At 53.4% G+C, this 20,697-nt stretch overlaps 3 protein-coding genes across 5 annotated transcripts; all 3 read left to right on the forward strand.

Moving 5' to 3' along the window:
- Nucleotides 1-4,585: 4,585 nt before the first annotated feature.
- On the forward strand, nucleotides 4,586-10,199 carry SMARCD1 (SWI/SNF related BAF chromatin remodeling complex subunit D1; the record flags this gene model as incomplete). Of its 2 annotated transcripts, XM_082011784.1 has the most annotated exons (13): nucleotides 4,586-5,115; nucleotides 5,248-5,435; nucleotides 6,395-6,437; nucleotides 6,534-6,656; nucleotides 6,958-7,080; nucleotides 7,570-7,686; nucleotides 8,016-8,117; nucleotides 8,199-8,360; nucleotides 8,469-8,566; nucleotides 8,972-9,107; nucleotides 9,459-9,581; nucleotides 9,828-9,929; nucleotides 10,146-10,199. In XM_082011784.1, exons 1-13 carry the CDS (start codon nucleotides 4,948-4,950, stop codon nucleotides 10,197-10,199), a joined length of 1,539 nt encoding a protein of 512 aa, XP_081867910.1. In that variant the 5' UTR covers nucleotides 4,586-4,947. The 2 variants fall into 2 exon arrangements, with proteins under 2 accessions (XP_081867910.1, XP_081867911.1); XM_082011785.1 differs by lacking the exon at nucleotides 9,459-9,581.
- A 2,716-nt stretch (nucleotides 10,200-12,915) lies between these two features.
- On the forward strand, nucleotides 12,916-16,867 carry GPD1 (glycerol-3-phosphate dehydrogenase 1; the record flags this gene model as incomplete). 2 transcript variants are annotated; one of them, XM_082011805.1, is made up of 8 exons in its annotated part: nucleotides 12,916-12,956; nucleotides 13,156-13,333; nucleotides 13,892-14,032; nucleotides 14,412-14,550; nucleotides 15,510-15,622; nucleotides 15,955-16,188; nucleotides 16,379-16,485; nucleotides 16,771-16,867. In XM_082011805.1, the coding sequence occupies 8 exons, from the start codon at nucleotides 12,916-12,918 to the stop codon at nucleotides 16,865-16,867; spliced, it is 1,050 nt and encodes a 349-aa protein (XP_081867931.1). The 2 variants fall into 2 exon arrangements, with proteins under 2 accessions (XP_081867931.1, XP_081867932.1); XM_082011806.1 differs by having other exon boundaries at nucleotides 13,961-14,032.
- Nucleotides 16,868-20,248: 3,381 nt separating this feature from the next.
- On the forward strand, nucleotides 20,249-20,407 carry COX14 (cytochrome c oxidase assembly factor COX14; the record flags this gene model as incomplete). Its single annotated transcript, XM_082011817.1, has 1 exon — nucleotides 20,249-20,407. The coding sequence occupies one exon, from the start codon at nucleotides 20,249-20,251 to the stop codon at nucleotides 20,405-20,407; it is 159 nt and encodes a 52-aa protein (XP_081867943.1).
- Nucleotides 20,408-20,697: the final 290 nt, after the last annotated feature.

The raw sequence follows: 20,697 nt of genomic DNA on the forward strand, positions 1-20,697 counted from the left end.
CTTGTCCCCAGGGAACCTGGGGCTACCCCATGCAGCCCCCAAAAACAGCCATCCTTGGGTGGAAGGAAAACTCCTGGCCCCCATTTCGGCTGCAGCTACCAGCCCGGCTCGGCCAGGGGCACCACGAGGGACAGCCCCCTGGCACCGCTTTGGCCAGGCGCTCATCGGAGCCCCAGCACCAAAAGGGTTCACAGGTTGAGGGACACCCCACGACACAGGGTGCTCTGGTCCACAGGACCGCAGGCTCCCACCCCGCTGAACCCACCCGCCAGCAGCTGCCCCTGGGCACTGCAAGCCCTGGGCGTCCTCGGGGCGTCTGCCGGCTCGCTGCCCCGGGACCGCCGCTGCTCCTCCACCGCTGCCCTCTCCCCGGCACGCAGAGACCTGCCCTGGCAGCCGGGGTCCAGCCGTCCGGCGCTGGCCGAGCTCTGCTCCCCGGGCCCGCAAGCACACCGCCATTTCACTCTAGGGACGGTGGAAATTGGCCTCCCCCAGCCCCTGCCAGCCCCCAGGCCCCACACATCAAGCAAGAGCCCTCCCAGGGCTGAAGTGCTACTTATCTTTAAGAGCTTTTGCAATAAGTCTTTTTAGTAATTATTATTTCTAAACTGCGGTTTCGTTTTTATTATTGTCATTATTATTATTTGCTTCCTGACCAAAATTAGGAACTGGGGGTCAGTCCTTCGTATCCAGCGATTGCCCAAAGATGACGGGTCGGCCACATCCATAAATTTTCTTATGGATTTTTCCTAATGTTTCATTGCGTTTCATTTATTTATTTTCTTTCTTTCTCTTTCCCATTAAAGCTTTTAAAGATGGGGCTGGGATTTGACCTTGACACTCACCTGTTGAAGCATACACTTTTTTGTTTGTTTCTATTATGTCATCTGCATTTTATATTTCTTATATATAATATATATGACTATATATATATGTGTACATATATATATATCTCTCTATATATGCATCATATCAGTGTAGATACCCATCTAGTAGCATTTAGACCTTGTTCTTGTGCCATTTTTTTTTTCTGTTACTGATCTCTGAATGCCTTCAAGTGTATAAAGTGTTGAATTCTCTCTGGTATCTGTACTATGTACACACATTTTCATAGGAAGCACAATAAGATGACAGATGCATTGTACATCAATACCTGCTACTCTTAACGATGATATAAAGAATGATATAACTCATGAACACTGAGCCTTTCTCTCTCGCTGAGCTGCTGGAAATGCTCCCCAAGGAGGCAGGTGGGGGCATCATCCCAGGATGTTCTTGAAGGCGTCACGGAAATCCTGGAGCCAAGCCCAAAAGGAGGGGGGAGGGTAACGCTTTGGTCCAGACTTCCAACACCGTCTTTAAATTCACGCATGAATACCAGCAACATCGGAGCTGGTGTTGAACGGAGTCACGCTAAAGCGTCCCTTCGCTGCGCTAACGTGGCGATTGCTGTGGGGACCCAAGCGAGCTCCCGCGTCGCGACGCTGCCTGGTCCTGCACCGCCACGTGAATGCGCCCCGCGGGACGCCTGAGGGCTGGAGGATGGGAAATGACTTTTGCTCTCAAGCAGGGGGAGGAAAATTAACATATGCACAGCTGCTAATCTTTGACAACTCTAACACTTCTGTGGTGTGGGACAGACACCTGAGATTGAGCAGAAATGAGTCACTAGCTTGAGTATCACCTGGTTTTAATTTAACCAAGTTAGTAGCAGTTGTAGCACAAGCCATATGTAAACACACTTCTTGTCCTAAAACTTTCCAGCTACAAGGAGCAAAAGTAACATGCCAGATCCAACACTGGGCATCCAAAAAAGCCCTCAGGACCCCATGGAGACTGAATAATAGTGAGTGGGCAGTGGGCTGGGAATACTGAAATGCCAAACTCCCCCCGGCCACTTGGCTCTGGCCGTGTCCCTGTTGCTCCTGCAAAGGGCAGACGGGTGTTTTACATTTAAACTAGAACGGTCTTACTGCTATTCTGGTCCTTCCCTGCCAGAGCTGGTGCTGCAAAGGCCACAGGGTGGGCTTTGCATAGGAACAAGATAATATAGCTAAGCCCAGAAGGGAGTTAATGAACCTAAACTAATTGCAGCCAGCCACTGTGAGTAGCCAGCGGAGCTGACCATGCCCGCTCCCTCCACGGTGGCATTCACAGCAGCTCCTGTTGCAGGGGGCAGGCAGCGACCCTGCCTCTGCAAGCTATAATCTCTTCCGCGGCTCCCCATTAACCTACTGGGCTGTGCTGGGAGCAGGTCACCCCATCCATCTGTCACAGCCTCACATCGCATAGGCACATCCCCAGCCCGGCTGTCCGAGACTGCTGCTGCTGCTGGACTTGCTGTCTGTGATCCACAGACTGGCAGAGGGGTGACTGGACCCCAAAGGCAGCACAGCCGATGCAGTTCCCATGGGTGTACGGTGCGTAGCCAGACAGGACACCAACGTGAGCAGCTCTCAGATATGAAGTGGAAAAGCTGCACATGTTCAGACTCAAGGCGGTACCGGGCACGGCAGGGCAGTGCACGCAGGTCGGGGACCTTCAGCGTGTTCAGGATTACGGCGGCTCACGGATGGGCGCGCTGCGTGCGGGCTGCACGGGGCTGGCAGTCTGCAAGGTGTGCGGTGCAGGCAGCGTGCGTGCATCCACGTCTGTCACTCAGTGGTGCAATGCTCACGCTGTGCACAAGACAAGGAGTTAATTACATTTCACGAGAAGCATCTATGACGATCCACACAAGGATGGGGTGTGACACACCTAGCCCTGAGATGCCGGGAAGCACCTGCTCGCACACCGCTGTGTTTACCTTGCGGGTTCTGTGGCTGCTGAAACCCTACTGAGCAAGGATTAATCACGCAACATGCATATAACCACGGCAGAGATAGCATCACCTCTTCTCCTCCCTGGCAATAATTCCCAGTTACCACTTGCTCACTGCTGAAGCTGCCAGCAGAAACAGGCGCTGAGATATAATTACACAGTCCTGGATGCTGTTCGGCTGCCTGGAGCCAGAGCCAGACTGGTTGGGGAAGAAGATTTCAGAGGAGCTGCCTTGTGCCAGCAGGTGCGCTAAAATGAAGGTGCACAGGGTAGTGTTTCGTAAACCATTTCCACTGGGAGAAGAGAACCAACCAAATCCTCAGGGCAGAGGAAAGGAGAAAGGACAAGTGTAAGGAGACACTGAGCCAAGGAAGCTGGGGTTATTTTATCCCTGTGTTTCTTACAAAACGCAGACAGTATCAGGGGACAAAGAGGACTGGTCAGAGAGAATTGCTAGGGACAGAGGGCTGGGGTCGCGCTCAGCTCAGCTCACGCAACGTAGGGTCTCTCAAGACCCTGCAGCTCACCTGCTCCCTGTGCCAAGCTGGGGAGCTCCATCTCTCCACTTCTCAGGTTAGCCCTTGCTTACTCTCACCCTGCCTCACTCTGCAACATCCCTCCCAGGAGAGCCAGGCAGCTTTCCAGCCTGCCCAAAAGGCTCCTGGCCAGGCTTTAAGTCTGTCAAAGTTGCATCTGAACAATACATAGCAGATAAGTTCCACTGCTTTTCCTCCCCATGAATATTTCATAAGGCTGCTGGGCGCCAAGCCTGTCGGAGGTGGCATTAAATTAACTGCACGGACACATGGATGCTGAGACAACAGTTAATGGCTGTGCTCAAAGCTTCATGTTTTTCATCAAAGATAGGGAATGCTGTATCTGGCAGAAAAGGTGCCAACACATCCCCACTTCTTTTCTCAGTCACCGATGTCATGCACTGCACAGGACAGCCTCTGAAATGACCCCTAATCATCATTAATTGCTTAATTAATACTTGTGGTGTGACTGCTCGTTTGGCTTTTTTTCACAGATTAATGCTGGCTGGATTTGTGTCCCTTTTTCTCTCTGAGCAACTGCAAGGGTAGGTGCTCTGGGGAATAGGGAACTTAATGCTAATACTTGCAGAAAGCGGCCTTTAATTCTGACATCATGCTTTCTGTAGCAACCCAAGTCGCTGTCAATGGAGACAGGAATCCTCTTCCGGGGTGCTCGCCTAAACCTGAACAAACTGACTCCATTCACGTCCAATTTGTGCCCCCATAATCTTACTTCTTAAGATGCTAAGGACAGCAGTTCTGGTGAGAGGTGTTACTGCCAGGTCCTCCATCCCCAGGGCAGGCAAAGCCTCCTTCCTCCAAGCACATCCCAGAGCAAGGGAGGCTTCAGGACCAGCATCTCCTGCAACAGGCACATATTTACAACAGGGAGTGCTACAATCATGGCCTGGCAAGCATGGGACTGACACCCCAACCCTCCTCAACTCCAGAGCAGCTCTGACTGTAACAACCCCTGTACAGTAACTCCAAGGGCTGCAGTGAAAATCAGCCAGGCTAAATTAGGACAGGAGAGATCAGAACGAGTGTGACATCAGCTGAGGTAGATCATGAGCGCCTGAGCCTGCCTGAAGGGAGCTCAACAGCTGCCAGCCTAAGGACCCCAAGAGCTGCAAATTCTTACAGGTGGTTTTGCACAGAGGTTGGAGCCCCTAGCACACAGCCCGCTGCCTCTCCCACCCTGCTCCTAACACCCACGGGACTCTCCACTGCCCCATGGCCCTTGCAGCCCCCACAGGCTCCCCAAGAGCGTTCCCCAGGACCCTGCATCCCCCAGAGCAACCCTCACAGACCCTGCATCCTCCCATACACCCCCAGGACCTTGCCCTAAGACCCTGCACCTGCCATATAGCCCCAGGACCCCCCGAAGACCCTGCACCCTCCCCACATACCCCCATAAGCCCAGCACCCCCTCAGGACCCTGCGCTCTCCCACACGCTTCCCCACCCCCTGGTGTGGGCCTCCGGCTGACAGAGGGCAGCTGTTGCGGGCGACGCCTCTCTAGCGCGGTAGCCGCGCCGGCTCTCTATGACGGACATCCGGTTCCGGCCCGCTCCCCTTTGTGCTGGAGAAGATGGCGGCGCGGGCGGGATTCCAGTCGGTGACTCCCAGCGGCGGCGGCGGTGGGGCCGCTGCCGGGGCCGGGTCGCTAGGGCCGGGCACGCCGGGCGGGCCGGTGCGCATGGGCCCGGCTCCAGGACAGGGCCTGTACCGCTCGCCGCTGCCGGGAGCCGCCTACCCGGTGAGGCGGGGGAGGGGCCGGCGGGGGCGCGCAGACCGGCACTGCGCGAGGCGGGGCGGGAGGGAGCGGGGGCGACGGGGATGGGGACGGCCCCTCCCGGTGGGCACTGGACCGGTTTTCTTCTCTCTGCAGCGCCCCGGAATGTTACCGGGCAGCCGGCTGGCGCCACAGGGCCCCTCCATGGGGCCGCCCGGTTACGGCGGGAGCCCGGCGGTGCGGCCCGGGATGGCGCAGGCCAGCCTGGACCAGGCCCGCAAGAGGCCGGCGCCGCAGCAGCTCCAGCAGGTGCAGCCGCAGGCTGTGCCCAACCGCAACCACAAGTAAGGGCCAGCACCCCCGGGCAGCGGGGACAACCCGGGCATCCCTGGTCAGCAGGGTGTCTCTGGTCATCCCAGGCATCGGGGCGCCTCAGGGCATCCCCAGGCTGGGGTACAGGCGCGTTGCCTCTCCCCGCAAAGGCTCCACGGGGAGAGGCTGCGTTCGGGTGTGTGGGCAGGCACCCCTGAAATCCGAGAGAGAGCGGTGAGTCCTCGCTGAAGCAGGGACTGTGCGGGGCAGCAGGAAGCATCAGTCACCGACTTGGTGTAATCGTCTGGCTGTGCTTAGTGGCACAAAGCTTTTCTGTTCGGCTGTCTCGGGCGCTGTGCCTTTGTGCCATGCTTTGGCTTCTCATGGCTGCTTCTTGTTGGGTGGCTGAAAGGGATGTCGGCCTTCTTGCCCGGCTCCCTCTCTGGGGGAGGAGGGGCTTCCAGCAGATAAAAGAAAAACGTACAGCTGCTAGTGAAGAGCAGGTTTGCGTTATGTTTCTGGCAGTATAATGTGATGCCTCAGTAACACTGGTAATTCATCCCTTGATTTAAAATGCATCTCCTAGAAAAAGTCAGCCTAAAGCCAATTGAGACTAGAGAGTCACTTTGATTAGGCGTTATGTCAGTATGTCCTTTCCAACGTGATGTAACCCTGCTTTCTAAGCTCTCGTAGGGGGTGTGAAATATTCAGGTAATCAGTTAGTCACACTGCTGCAGGGCTTGTCAGCTCTGCAGTGCTGGAGGCCTGGCAGGGGCTGTGGGGAATAAAAAGCCTGACTCTGTGATGACGGTAACGATAAGTGCCTCAGAAAATGAGAGCCTGGTCCCGAGACTAGCATCCAGGCTGAGAGCACTGCTAATGCCACAGTACTAAACCAGAGAATAAGCCGCGTCTTGCTCTCTTTGTGAATGAGTTAATTTGCACAAAGTGATTGCCATTTTAATGCCTGTATGTGCATCTTCTTCAACAGCGCTAAAAAGAAGAAGATGGCTGACAAAATTCTACCTCAGAGGGTGAGTGGCACATGCAGTTGCAGCCTGTGTTGATAGGAAGCAGACTGGAGAAGTGCGGGCGAGCTGATGATGATTTGCATTCTTGATTGGCTGTAGATTCGTGAACTTGTCCCCGAGTCCCAGGCCTATATGGACTTGCTGGCCTTTGAAAGGAAATTGGACCAGACGATCATGAGGAAACGCCTGGATATCCAGGAGGCTTTGAAGCGACCCATTAAGGTAGGGGTGGGCTGCATTGATGGTTATCATAAGGAAGGTTTGGAGGCTTTTATTTTAGTTAAGACAGGAGGAGAGCACTGAAGCTTGAGTCATGTCCCTCTAAGCGTGGCATATGAGGAATCTTAATGCTCCAGGCATAACCAAGGAGTGCAACCAGAAATGCCTCTTTCCTTACTGTCTGCCCTGGGAGAAGGGAAATACGAGACCGCTAAAAACATTAAGCTTAGTTTTAGCAAAACATAAGCAAAATAGTCAGCCCTTTATTTCAGAATTAACATTGAAGCACTGCTTTTTCTCTTAGCAAAAACGAAAGCTACGTATTTTTATCTCCAATACCTTCAATCCAGCCAAGTCGGATGCAGAGGATGGTGAAGGAACCGTTGCCTCCTGGGAGCTTCGGGTGGAAGGTCGACTGCTGGAAGATGTAAGTTTGAAATATCCAACCACAGAGGTGACTTTATGGATCTGGAATTGGCAATGAAACCAGTTTCTTAATGTCTGAGAGTGTAGCTAGGGGCTTGATATCCTCCTTCATCTCTGTTTTCCAAGGAGTCTGATGGTGAAGAGACCGAGAGCCCAACTTGGAAACCGATGGGTATCCCCGTGGCAGGACATGAGTTATACAAAGATCTTATAGCTATAAGAATTAATGGTGAGAGCAGATCAGTGGCACATGTGTACCCTGGCTCTGAGAATCAGGGCACTTGCATTCTATGTAATTGCTGAGTGATTTAATTCCTGCAAGCTCTTCTTTAACTCCAGTCTTTCACTTTCTGACTTGGAACTTGATTTTCAAGCACATGTTGGTGAATTTAGGTGTTCAGAACTTAAAGGAACGCTGTTGTGCACGGTGGCTGTGCTTAAGTGCTGAGACTTGCTGTCCTAACACTTTTCCTTCCTGTGTTGCTTGCAGTCTGCTTTGTCCAAATATGATGCCACCAAGCAGAAAAGAAAGTTCTCATCCTTCTTTAAATCTCTGGTCATTGAACTTGATAAAGACCTGTATGGCCCTGACAATCACCTGGTAGAGGTGAGCTGCTTTTTGCTGTGTTACCTCTAAAAATGGGTTGATGTTTCAGCAGACAGGGTTTGTATATTGTTTGTAACTTGAGAGGTGGGGATACTTAAGGCTTGAACAAGTGGCTGGGAGGCAGGAGCTCTTGAATTCTTATCTTAGCTTTTCCTTTGACTTGCTGGGGCTCTGAACAAATGTATTAACTCCTGTTTCAAGCTGTAAGTGGGAATAAGGTGAACTTTCTCTAGGTGGGTGGGATTTACTGGCAAGCTTGTTGGGTGCCAAGCAGCAGGAGCAAAGAGAACTGAGCATGTGGGTGCTTCTGAATGCCCTCTCTTGTTCAGTGGCACAGGACTGCTACAACTCAGGAGACAGATGGCTTCCAGGTGAAGAGGCCGGGAGATGTTAATGTGCGCTGTACTGTCCTTCTGATGCTGGATTACCAGGTAAGATGGGAGTAACACTGCGGGGCATGTACTGTTAGCTGTGTCTGTGGCCATCTTACCTTCTTGTGCTTTTCGTTTCAGCCTCCCCAGTTCAAACTGGATCCCCGCTTGGCTCGTCTCTTGGGGATTCACACTCAGACCCGTCCAGTGATCATCCAGGCATTGTGGCAATATATCAAGACTCACAAGCTCCAGGACCCCCATGAGCGGGAGTATGTCATCTGTGACAAATACCTCCAGCAGGTAAGTGTGACTGGAACAAGCGACGGTTTCAGGATTTCTTTGCCAGCAGCCAGTCATCACTGGCACTGAGCTCCCATTCCTTTCCTTAGCCCTGTGTTTCTGTCACAGATATTCGAATCGCAGCGGATGAAGTTCTCTGAAATCCCGCAAAGACTTCATGCGTTGCTTATGCCCCCAGAACCGATCATCATTAATCATGTGATCAGGTGAGGCTGGTCCACATGACTTCATATTTCTAGAAAGAAAAATGGAAAGGATAGATGAAGCTGGCACAGGAAGATGATGTAATATGTTCTGATTTTTAGCAGCAGTTCTTGTGTTGCCTGTCTTTGTTTCTTTGTACAAGGACATTTGCCTCTCTCGTTTACCACATCCCTCTTTTCCACAAGGCACTCCCATGTTCATGCTGTCCTTTGCATTACACTTTTGTAGATAGAAATCTGCTTGGAACAATCACTTGGTCCTTGTGCTGCAAAGTCATCAGTGGAGCTTTGCTGCTTAGCGTTAGGGCTGAAGCTAATGCTAGCTTGGCTTGTTGCTGCCTGCAGGAGCTACGGTTTGGTGCTTTCTTGAGCTACTCACTTTGGCTTCTTTCTTGTGGATGCCCCTAGTGTTGACCCAAATGACCAGAAGAAAACTGCTTGCTATGACATTGATGTGGAGGTGGATGATACCCTGAAAACTCAGATGAATTCCTTTCTGCTATCCACAGCCAGTCAACAGGAAATTGCTGCTCTGGATAACAAGGTAGGAAGAGCTCCTTGAGGTCTGCCCCCGCTCATTGCTGGGTAGGAATGTGTCTCTGAGACAGGTGAGCCCTGAACAGGACAGGAGTTCAGCTTTGCTCTGTTGTGCATTTGGAAGCTGGAGTGGGGTCAGCCATGCTTACAAACAGATGGCTTTACCTGGAAGTGTAATTTTAAAGTAAATAATTAATGGGAGAATTGGTAATATTTAGAGCAGGAAAGTGGGAATTGAAAATCCTATCTGATAGGTATAAGTCAACCAGGGAGTGTAAGAATGTACCTTCGTGTGTTGGGTCTCTGTCTGACATTTTCCCCTAGTCAGCAGTTTAGTTGCTGTGCTTATCTCCTTCAGATTCATGAAACAATAGAGACAATTAACCAGCTGAAGACCCAGCGTGAGTTCATGCTGAGCTTTGCCCGAGATCCTCAGGGCTTCATCAACGACTGGCTACAGTCCCAGTGCCGGGATTTAAAGGTAAAAGCTTTGTCTTGTGTGGAAGGTGGAAGCAGTCACATGCTGCCCTCATTATAAACAGCTCCCACAGAGGGGGGGGGGGGGCAATTTCCTGCTCTGAAAGCAAGACTAGAATTGGAGTCGAGAGTAAGAACCTGACCTGACTGAACCGACATTTCTTTGAGGAAAGGGGAGTGGGTGTGGGTTTGCTCAGCACAGCCAGAGCTTTTGCACTCCCTGAACCGTTTTGTCCTTTGTGCTCTCCAGACAATGACTGATGTTGTCGGGAATCCTGAAGAGGAGCGTAGAGCTGAGTTCTACTTCCAGCCGTGGGCTCAGGAAGCCGTGTGCAGATACTTCTACTCCAAGGTGAGTGTCCCTGAGCAGGGGTCCCTCTCCATACCCACTTGCTGACATACTCTCCTTGCTGACGGTAGAAAGTGAAAGTGCGAAGCTTTGCTTGTAGACACTGCTGATGCATCGTGGTCCCAGTTTGAGTTTTCCAGCTGGGTCCTGTGTTACTTGGATGCTGTAGCGCTGCACCATCTGAGTATGTTAATGCTGCGATTCTGGCTTCTCTTGCAGGTGCAGCAAAGACGGCAGGAGTTGGAGCAGGCCCTGGGAATCCGCAACACATAGGCTGCTCTGCTCCTCCCCAACCAGAAGGCATCACAGCTATTTGTGGAGACAGAGAGCTGCAGAGTATGCTGTTAAGGCTCCCATAATCCCACTCTGGCAGCGAGGCCCGCATCATTATTCGTCCTGGCATTGTCCCTGTTGGGGCAACTCCAGGACACTTGGGGTCTTCCGGGGTGTGGCAAGCAGACAGGCTCCAATGAGCACACATTTCTACCTGGTTTTCTTCCTGACTGTTGCCTTGTCAGTCCCAAGGCTTCCGAGAGCCTCCCCTTGACTCCACACTGCCTGTAGTGCCCCCCGTAGCCAGTACGACTGCTGACTTGGAGCCTTTCTCAAGTTCAGAAACCACAGCCCATTCCTCCCCAACTAGCATCTAGTTGTGGTGCACATGAGACCTGGGTCTGGGTAGCCTGGATCTGCTGTAAGGGTGGAGTTCTGTGGCTAGTCTCTTCCCTGCCTCGTTTTATAGCAAGGTGCCAGGAGACATAGTGGGCAGGATGCCATGAGCTGACATACCTCCCTGCCCTTAATCCCTCGCTCAGAGGGTGCTGCTGCACTGGGCTGCCTCATGGGTCACTCTCCTCCTTGAGGAGGTTACTGGACTGTGTAGAGAATTGCTTCTTCCCTTGTTCTTCTTCCCTGCCCTGTTCCCTTCGTGTTCTTTGACAGACTGCCCTAGGCCGGGATCACAGGGGAGATGCATTGGCTTACTTGCAGGGATGTGGAAGCATTGGAGTGGTGAGACTTCACTGCGCTTCAAAAGACCTACACTTGCGGTTCCAACAAGCCATCTGGCTGCTCGTTTTCCCTGTAGCAGGGAGAGGGGATGCAGCAGCTGCCTGGTGGAATTGTGCAGGGGCACAGTGTTATAGGCTCATTCCTTTGGGACAGTTATCCTGTGTCACTTGCCGTGGGGATGAGATGCTCCTTCGTGTGGATCTGAGGGTGTAACAGGACAGTCCTTGGGAATGAATGTAGCTCCAAGCATATGTGAGTTAGCAGGTGTTTCCATGCTGAAGCTCTAGTGGTTTTTAGTCACGTTTTAGGTTCAGAGGCTGCCATAAGGCCCAGCATGGTTCAGGAATGTACAAGTAGATTTTCTCTACCACGGGGAAGTAGCAGCCCAGATGCCTCTTTATGGAATGAATTGCTAGTGAACTAGTGGTCACGTGTAAGAGAATGGCTTCTGTTAACCTGGGTCTCAGTATTTCTGCTCGGGACTCTAACACAAATAGACTTGAAAGTTGGTCATATTCTCTTGGAATAGCTGCAAAGTCATGTTACTGACAAACTCCCCTCATCCCCACACCCAGCTTTGGTGTGGTTGGGAAGGTTGCTATGAATTTGGGAGCCTGTGTGGCCCTACTCCTTGTGTCTGTGCTACTACATGTCTGTGAGTAATAGACTCCCGACTTCCCTTCTCCTTTGCCCTCTTATGAAATGGCTCCTCTGTGGTACTGGGGTGAAGGTCTTGGTGCTGCTGAAGCAGCCCACTGACTCCTCGGGGTAATTACATGTGAAGGATACTGAGTACTACGTAGGCAAACATAGCTGTTGCAGAATAACTGCTTTTCTTAACTGAATATTATGGGTTTTTCCATGGACCAAAATTTTTTTTTTTTGTACTGTATCCTTGTAGATGTCACCCAGTTTTAATAAAAGCCTCCTGTGAAGGAAGCTGTCCTCCCTCCTTCTGTGCTGACAGCACGCTTTCTCTCGGCAGCTGCCTCGGTGGATGACACTTCATTTACTTGCCTGGGAAGGGACAGGATTATCTCCACTTTTTTTTGTTTGTTTGTTTTACTTTTTGACAAAGCCAGCTGGGTTAAGAGACTGGAGAGAAAATGTTCTTCATATTTTCACCTTTTATAGAGAGCTTTTCATGTAAGGATCTCCTGGCTTGCAGAGTCTGCTAAGCCTTTGCGAAGGGCTTTTGTGGTAAACAAAGTAACTTGAGCAAAACTGGAAATCCAGTGGCCAAGCTGCTGATAAAATCTAGGCAGCCCAGTTTCTACACTCTGCTGCCTTGCAGAATTGTGACGGCCTGTTACAAGCCCCATGGGAGTCGGGCATAATGTTGAGAAAACTGTATTAAAGTTAGTTTACATTCAAGGGCTTAAAACTATGCAAAAGGGGCATTACTCTCTTCACTCTGCCTTGTTTATAAAAGTAGAAATGTAATGATTTACAGAAAACCTGTAAGCCCTTGTTGCAAGGGAAAGAGATCCTCTGTGTAGAAGAAAGGGCAGTTTGCCTAAGGTCAGGCAGTTCGTGCTGCTGCCTAAGGCTGTGAGATCAGGGCAGGAGTTGTGCCCTGGGTCTGCAACCAGGTGGTTCATATTTCTTCCTTGGGGGGGTGGGGAATGGCACTTCTTAGGAAGAGGGAGCAAATAAAATGCTTTTATGCAGAAAAACGGGGAGAGAGGCTCAGCAGCCACGACTCCCAGTCCTGCTGAGATTTGGGATCGGAGGTATTTCACCTTTGCTTTGGGGGAGCAATTTGCACCTGCAGTGCAGCCCCGCATTGCCACCCACCGCGCTGCGAGCACCAGCTGTGCCTGGGAAAGCGGCTGGCTCTGCCACCCTGGGGCACGGGTGCCCGGTTTCCCTCGGGGCAAGGCGGGGCTGGAGGCGGGACAGGGCCGCCCCTGCTCCGGGTGGCTGTGAAATACCAGCGGCAGGCTCAGAACTGCGCAGTGCCCTGGCTCCCCACATCATGGGTGGCAAGAAAATCTGCATCGTGGGCTCTGGCAACTGGTGAGCACGTGCTGCCTGCGTACCCGGGTCCCCTCTTCAAGCACAGCGTAGTCCCTTTCCTCTCCGGTGCCTCATCGTACCCGGTGCAAGCCATCCCCGTTTTACCAGGACCCCTGTGCAAGTGACCTGTGGTGCACCGGGCTTGCTGGTGCCAGTGGCCTTGGTGCCCACTGCCTACGGCTCTGCTCTGCCCTCGCAGGGGCTCGGCCATTGCCAAGATCGCTGGCAGCAACGCGGCGCGGCTGAGCACCTTCGAGAACCAGGTGAATATGTGGGTGCTGGAGGAGGAGGTGGGTGGCCGGCGGCTCACCGACATCATCAACAAGGAGCATGAAAATGTCAAGTACCTGCCAGGGCACAAGCTGCCCCCCAACGTGGTGAGTGTGGCCCACCAGCAGCCTCTCTGCTGAGCACAAGGTCCGGTGCTGACAGCCAGGCTCTCTGGTGAGAGGTAATAATAGCTCTGCTGGGAGCTGCTGGAGTCCTGGGGTCCTGGGCACCGGGGGTGTTGAAGGTAGGGGATGCACTGGGCTGCAGCGGACGCGGTTACACCCTCCCGGTGACCTTGATCCATGCTTGGATGAGCTGCAGCCCTGGCTGCTCCCGCTGCCCACCTTTGCCCCAGCTCTGGCATCCCATGGGCTGGGCTTGAGGCCATGTGGCTGCATCCGAGCTGCCATCGGCAGCGTGCAGAGAACCCGTGGGGCCTGCTGCCCCACGGCTGTACGCTCAGCCCCTCGGCAGGCACTGGCCTGCTGACGTTCCCCAGAATGAGCCCAGCTCTTTGTACCACCTTCGTGGGACCAGCTCAAGCTGCTCCAGCCCCTCTGCCCTGCCAGCCCTGGAAGGGGACCTTGGGGCAGTGACTTTGGCCTTCCTTCCCTTACAGGACATCTACAGACACAAGTCCCTGGTGACAGTCATATTCTTTTCAGGTAGCAGAGCCAGACCTGCTGAAAGCCTGTGCTGAGGCTGACATCCTCCTGTTTGTGGTGCCTCACCAGTTTATTGGCAAAGTCTGTGACCAGCTCAAGGGCCATGTGAAGAAAGATGCTGTTGGGGTGTCGCTCATCAAGGTGTGAGCAGGAGAAGCGCGGCCGGGCAGCTCGCCTGGGGCACTGGGCTTGGCTGGAAGCAGCCTGGCTTGGAGAGGCTGCAAAGGGAATCCTGGTGTCTTGGAGCAGAAACTGGGCTCCAGGCTTATGGGGGGGCGTGGGGAGTGGGAAGCGGGGGCAGAGTCTTTGTGGTTATTTGGAGGCTTATTGGTGGAGGAGAAGGGTGAGGGCACATGGGGGGATCTCAAGCGCTGTGAGGAACGGGGTGCAAATGAGCACTGGGGGGGCTGTTGGGATGAGAGTCGAAGCATTGCAGCACAGGGAATGATGGGATAGGGGCAGGTGGGGTGAGGTCTCCAGGGTGGAGAGATGCTTATCTCTGTCCCTGGTTGTCTCCCAGGGGGTGGATGAAGGACCAGATGGGCTGAGGCTGATCTCAGACATTATCCATGAAAAACTGGGTATAGAGATGAGCGTCCTCATGGGGGCCAACATCGCTAATGAAGTGGCAGCAGAGAAGTTCTGTGAAACAACCATTGGTAAGGAGCCAACATCCCTCCTCGCTAGCAGCCTTTGTTTCTGATGAGCAGGAAGAGGCAAAGGGGTGAGCATGGTGCAACTTTAACTACTGCTGCCTAGGGTGAGCTGGCCCTTTTTCCCTGTGGAGGCAGTGAGATTCCATAGGAACTGGATGAACTCATTCACAGGGTCTACGATGTGATCGCTCGCTCCATTAAAAACAGAGTTGTGTGTCTAAAAGCTCCTGCCAGCCCAGACTCTGAGCATCAGACAGTCTGCCTGGCACAAACGAAAGGGGTGGATGCTAAGAGGCTATTTAGGAAATAGAGTTCCTACCTTCATTTCCTTGGGCTTCAAGGGATGCTCACCTGGATCTCATGTTATTGCTAGCCAGCGCTGCTTGAAAATTCATCTGCTGACTGTTCCTAACATCCTCCACACTGTTTGTGAATGATGCACAGCAGCCAAAACCAACAGAACAGTTTGCTGGGTTAGAAGTTAAGGGATTCAAAGTGTCTGTGTTTTAAACAAAAGCAAACATGCTGTGCAGGAGGCTGCAGAGACTGGAGAGGTGTAAGCAGAGCGTGCAATCACTGTGAGTGCACTGAAACAAGCTTGTACAGGACAGTGCAGGAACAGGGAGAACAGCAGTCTTCAAACCCAAATTTGCAACCTTTGAAAATGCCTTTAATCTACTGGGCATGTCATTTCTGTCTTACTTGACACAGCAGTAGGGATTATCCCCATCTTCTGGGAATTCCCAGGTTGAACCTCACTTATCTGCCAGGCAATGTGTGCTCGGCACTTTGTGGACCTGAAATTGTTTAGCAATGTCCATCAGTTGGGCAATAGGTTCTTCTCACTGCACTAGCTGCAAGGGCTATGCCACAGGAATGCACCAGTAAGCAGGAAAGCAGCACAGTCCTACCTTATGGTCTCCCCCATTATCTTCCTCTTCCTCCTTGCTTTGTCTCATTAGGCTGCAAGAACATGCAGCACGGGCAGATGCTGAAGGAGCTGATGCAGACACCAAACTTCCGGGTGACGGTGGTGCAGGAAGCTGACACTGTAGAGATCTGCGGGGCTCTCAAGGTGGGTGAGCTGCTCACCAGGGTTTGCAGGTCTTGGTTAGCAGAGCCTGTGGTTCTCCAGGGTTCTGCAGGGAGCTCTGGGGAGGAGGCTGACAGTTGCATGAACCCCACTGGATATTGTACCGTGGCTCACTGAGACCGTTGGGTCAAAGGCCAGACTTTGGAGGGAGCTGTGGATGTGTCCTGTTCAGTTGCTTGGAGGGGTGATGATCACTGGCACAGGCAGGGGCAGGCAGGAGCCTGTGCTTGTGATCACACAGGCAGCTCATGGACACAGCAAAAGCCCTGAGCTCCGTTTGGAACAGATCCCTCCATACTGCTGCTGTTTTCCAGAACGTTGTGGCTGTAGGAGCTGGTTTCTGTGATGGACTTGGCTATGGAGACAACACGAAGGCTGCCGTGATCCGTCTGGGACTGATGGAGATGATTGGCTTTGCCAGACTCTTCTGTAAGGGCCCCGTCACCCCTTCCACCTTCCTGGAGAGCTGCGGGGTTGCTGACCTCATCACTACCTGCTATGGTGGCCGCAACCGCAAGGTGGCTGAGGCTTTTGCCAAGACTGGGAAGGTAAGCAGAGCGAGGAGCAGACAACATTGATATCTGCATCAACCTGCTGAGCTGGCAGCAGGATGGACCCAGTTAGAACCATGGCATCCTTCCTTCACTCGCTGAGTGCTGCGGCCTTGATCCAGGGAAGGAACGTGGGGCAGCGGGTGGGGTTGCAGGGACCAGCTCCCTCACTGTTGGGTTGTTTCAGTCTATTGAGCAGCTGGAGAAGGAGATGTTGAATGGGCAGAAGCTGCAGGGTCCCCAGACGTCTGCTGAGCTGCATCGCATCCTTAAAAGCAAGAATGTAGTAGAGAAGTGAGTGCTCTTATCGCCTTTGTCTGCTCTTTTGGGGTGGAGCTGGGATCTTTCCTGCAGCTGTGGGAGGGGAAACCCACCCTTAGTGTCTCTGCTGCTCAGGTGAATCTCTGCAGTGCCCACATAAAATCAGCTGGGCAAGAATGGCCTGTTGGATGAGGCACCATGCCATTGTCCCACCTGCTCCTGCCCAGTGGTCCTGCATGTCGCAACAGAAGTCGAGGTGCTCTGACTCTGCCAGCTCTGGTGACAGTGCAGGGGGTGACTTTGTTCATCCGCCCACAGGTTCCCCCTCTTCACAGCGGTGTATCAGATCTGCTACGAGGGCAAACCTGTTACTGATGTCATCAAGTGTCTCCAGAACCACCCTGAGCACATGTAAGTGGGCTCTGCCTGCAAAACCACCAATCCTGCAGGGATGAGCAGAAAGTTCCTGCCTGCAACAACTTGCTGCTGCTACAGCTTTGTAAGGAGTCCAGATTTCCTGGAAGCCTTTGCAGAGTGCTGGAAGGGCAGAGGTTCCCTTTCTCAGCCCTGGACACTGCCAGCCTGAGCCTGGCATCTGCACAGAGGTACCTGCTGATCTCCCTCTCCCTTTGAAGGGCTTGTTTAGCTTCTGCTGCTGTCTAGGGTCTGCCCTGAGCGGGGCTGAGCGCCCTCCTCCTTTCACTTTCTCTTGCCATGATGGATTCAGTTCTCAGAGGGACTCTGCCAGGTCATCTTGATTGATACGGGCTGTGCAGGGGGCACTGCCTGGGAGGACAAGCTTTGAGATTGCCCCACGGGACCACTTTGCATGATACTAGCCCTTTCCTGCTTGCTGCTGTTGCTTTTGGCTTAACTGTCTCATGGAGAGGGCACAGTTCCCTGACAGGCTCCTCAGGGCTTTCATAGGGGCTGAGAATCATTCTTCTTTCTAAGAAGCACAGAAAGTAGCATTCTTTGTCACTCTGCCATGTGCTGTTTCCCCAGCCACTGCCAGCTGCTCCTGCTGAAGGGGATGGCCAATGCTTCGCATGTGAAGGCAGCTCCAGCGTGAGACTTTAGAGCTTGTTTATTTAGATTTTTTTTGCTCTCACAATCAAACCTGGCCCCTGCACCTGGGGAACTCCCCTGTTGTCACAGATTTGCCTGTGCTAATTCCATGCCCACTGACTGTCCCCAGACAGCCTTTCTCCCTCATAGCAGTTTGTCCTCTGGCTGGCTTTGGCAATGCAGGGACCAACTGCCCCAAAGTCTTTCTGAGCAGCTGGCAGACTGTGTAGCCGTTGGCAGTGTACCTGACAAAGCAGTTGGGTCACGTTGCTTTTAGATGAATGATCCACAGCAGCTTTTTGCTTTCTCTCTGGCTTGCTCCAGTCTGTGCCTTAACCTGGTCTTTGCTTCTACTTGGCTTTACAGGAGCTAAGAAAGCAGGTTCCACATTTTCCCTGCTGCCCCTTCTGCAAGGGTGCTGGAAACTGCCCGCTAGCACAAGGGGCAGTAATGGACACGTGATCCACAAGAGGTATGAGGAGACCTCAAACGTCACAGTAGAGGACAGAGTTCTCATGCCTTGTGCTGTACCTTTGAAGCTTGCCCCTTGTCTGGCTGGGTGCCACGTGCCTCTGGTCCTCCAAAGTTGGGTCACTCCGCTTGTGTTTGCTCAGGCCAGCATGTCCAGCAGTTCACTGATCCCCGTCTGGGCTGGCAGGCCAGAGCTGCTGTGGGTCTCGCTGTCCAGCCGCGTTCCGGGTCCTGAGTCCACTCGGTCTCTGACTAGCAGTGTACTTTACAAATGTTTAAAATAATAATAAACCTGGAGAGGAGAAGTGAGATGTGATCTTTGCTCTGTGGCTCCGGTGCATCGTTGTCTTTGGTGCCTGCTGGACTTTCTAAGAGTGCAGAACAGGGCACTGTCAGTTCCCTCCTGGCTCAGGACCCTTGTGTACTGTCCCAGAAACAGTAAGAATGCCCCTGCAGGTCACTGTTCAGTCACAACATAACACACTGTTCCACTTGCTTTTTCTTAGCAGCGGTTCCACTGTTAAAATTTGGCTGTAGGACCAAAGAGGACTGAGATTGCAATGCTGAGCTGGGTACAGAATCCTAACTCTTCTACCAGGGACTTGCAGCAGCTGGGCCAGGACCCCACTGTGGCCCATGTATGCTAGGTCTCCCCTTCTTTCATGTCTTGGCTTCTTAAGACATGCTGTGTTGCTTTATTCATCTCTTCCCCACAGCTTTTCCCAGACTTGCCTTGTCCCTGTCTTTCTTTGAAATGCATCTCGTACTGAGTGACCTTTCCAGGACTGTTAGCCCTTCACTCAGCCTCTTGCTAGGGGAATTTAATCTGCTGGCACTGCAGTTGTTTCTGTGCCTTTTATTAGACATGCTTTCTCACTAGGCACCCTACGACCTTTAAATTCAACTGAGCTATCATACAGAAAGTAGTCAGCATCGGCTTCCTCAAATGAGGAACTTTATTGAGGTTGGAGGGAGGATAAAGGAAGTCCAGTGTGTTCTTGCAGGGCTGGCACAACTTCTAGATCCCTTTGTCCTGAAGTGGTTCAGGAATCCTGGCTCAAGTGTTTGGACATGAGGCTCACACAGGAGCGAGGGTCTCTGAGCTCTGCTCCCTTGACACATTGCAGTCACTCACCTTGGCTTGCTAAACTTGTTGTCAGCACCTTCCTGGAGCTGCAACACAGCAGGATCTGCAACTGTGTTTTGGATGTGCGTTTAGCTCTTAGCTCCTCTGCTGTGGAAGCGCTTTGTGCATCCCTTCTAGTGTGGGTCTCTGACACTATGTGCTGCTGGCAGTGCCCAAGTCCCTGCAGGGCTTCACAGCAGTTGCTGAAGGTCCTAAGTCTCACCTGGGGCTGGCCAGTGCACAAGTCTTGCTTTTAGCCACCCCCCATGCCTTGCACTAGTGCTGGAGGTGATGAGCTATAAAAAGTCTTCCCTTTGCCATTTGGAGTTATGTTCTGCAGCCTCAGCACATCCAGGCGCTGCAGCCTCGGGAGCTGCTGCGGTGCAGCGGCCTGGGGAAAGGACAAGGGAGAGGGGGCAGCCTGACTCTTGCAGCCTCAGTGCTTGACAGAGCCCTGGGAGCAGAGCAGTGCTGTGACAGCAGTATTCAAATGCGATCAAGGAGCTCTGGAAGGAGAGCACCATTCAGTGCCAACAGCTGCCGTAGCGCTTTTGGAGGCACACAGCCTCCTCAAGCCCTCTTGGAGGAGGCACTTGCGCTGTGAGCGTAGGCTGCACCCTCAGGAAGGGTGGCAAGGCCTCGGAGCGCCTCAGTGCTGGAATGGCACTTGAGCGGCCTTTGCTCCATACTGTGTGGGGCGGCGTCTCAGCCTCACGCAGGGCACCTCACAGCCAGTAGCAAGAGATGTGCTGAGGAGAGCGGGCCTGGGCGGGCTGCGTGCAAGAGCGGGCACCGGCCATGGCTTGGAAGGCCTGACGCGACGCCTGAGGGGAAAAGAACGGTGGCGCCGCCGCCGCCCGCGAGGGGGCGCCGCAGCTGCCGCGTGAGCTTCCCGCCTCCGCGGACTACCCATCCCAGCAGGCAGCGCGGCGGCACAGCACCCCCCCCCCCTCCGCGCCCCCACGTGACCGGCGGCGGCGGGGCAGTGACCGGAAGCGCACTGCAGCGGAACCGCGCGCCGGTGGTACCAGAGCCCGACGGCGCAGGTACGGGGATGGGGGGGCTGGATGGGGCGGGGGAGGGAGTGCTCCCGGCCCCGCTGACCGCCGCCTTGTGTTGCAGGCGCAAGCCATGGTGTCCGGCAAGCAACTGGCCGACTTCGGCTACAAGGCCTTCTCCGGTTCCATGATGCTGCTGACGGTCTACGGCGGGTACCTGTGCAGCGTCCGCGCCTACCGCCTCCTCCAGCGCCGCCGGGAGCGGCAGGCTGCGGCCGGCCCCGACAGCTGAGGGCAGCCTGGGACCCGGTACCACGTTTCCCGGCTGCGAGACGGAGGCACAATAAAAACCGTGTGAAAACGCCCAAGGGTGGTGCTGCGTGGTGTCTGCCCAAAACGGCACAAACAGGTCCCTCTTCATCTTCAGAAGGTGCTGCTCGGTGGCACTGGGCAGCAGCCCAGCTGCTCAGAGGCACTGAAAAGAGGCGGGGGTCCTGGATTTTATGTTCTCAAGATGAGACAGGTCAGCCAAGTTTCTGAAGCATCTTTTAATCGGAGATAAGAGTAAACAATGGTATAAAA

The sequence above is a fragment of the Phaethon aethereus genome, assembly GCF_964289735.1.
Source record: "Phaethon aethereus genome assembly, chromosome: 29".
In the NCBI taxonomy this organism is placed as follows: domain Eukaryota; kingdom Metazoa; phylum Chordata; class Aves; order Phaethontiformes; family Phaethontidae; genus Phaethon; species Phaethon aethereus.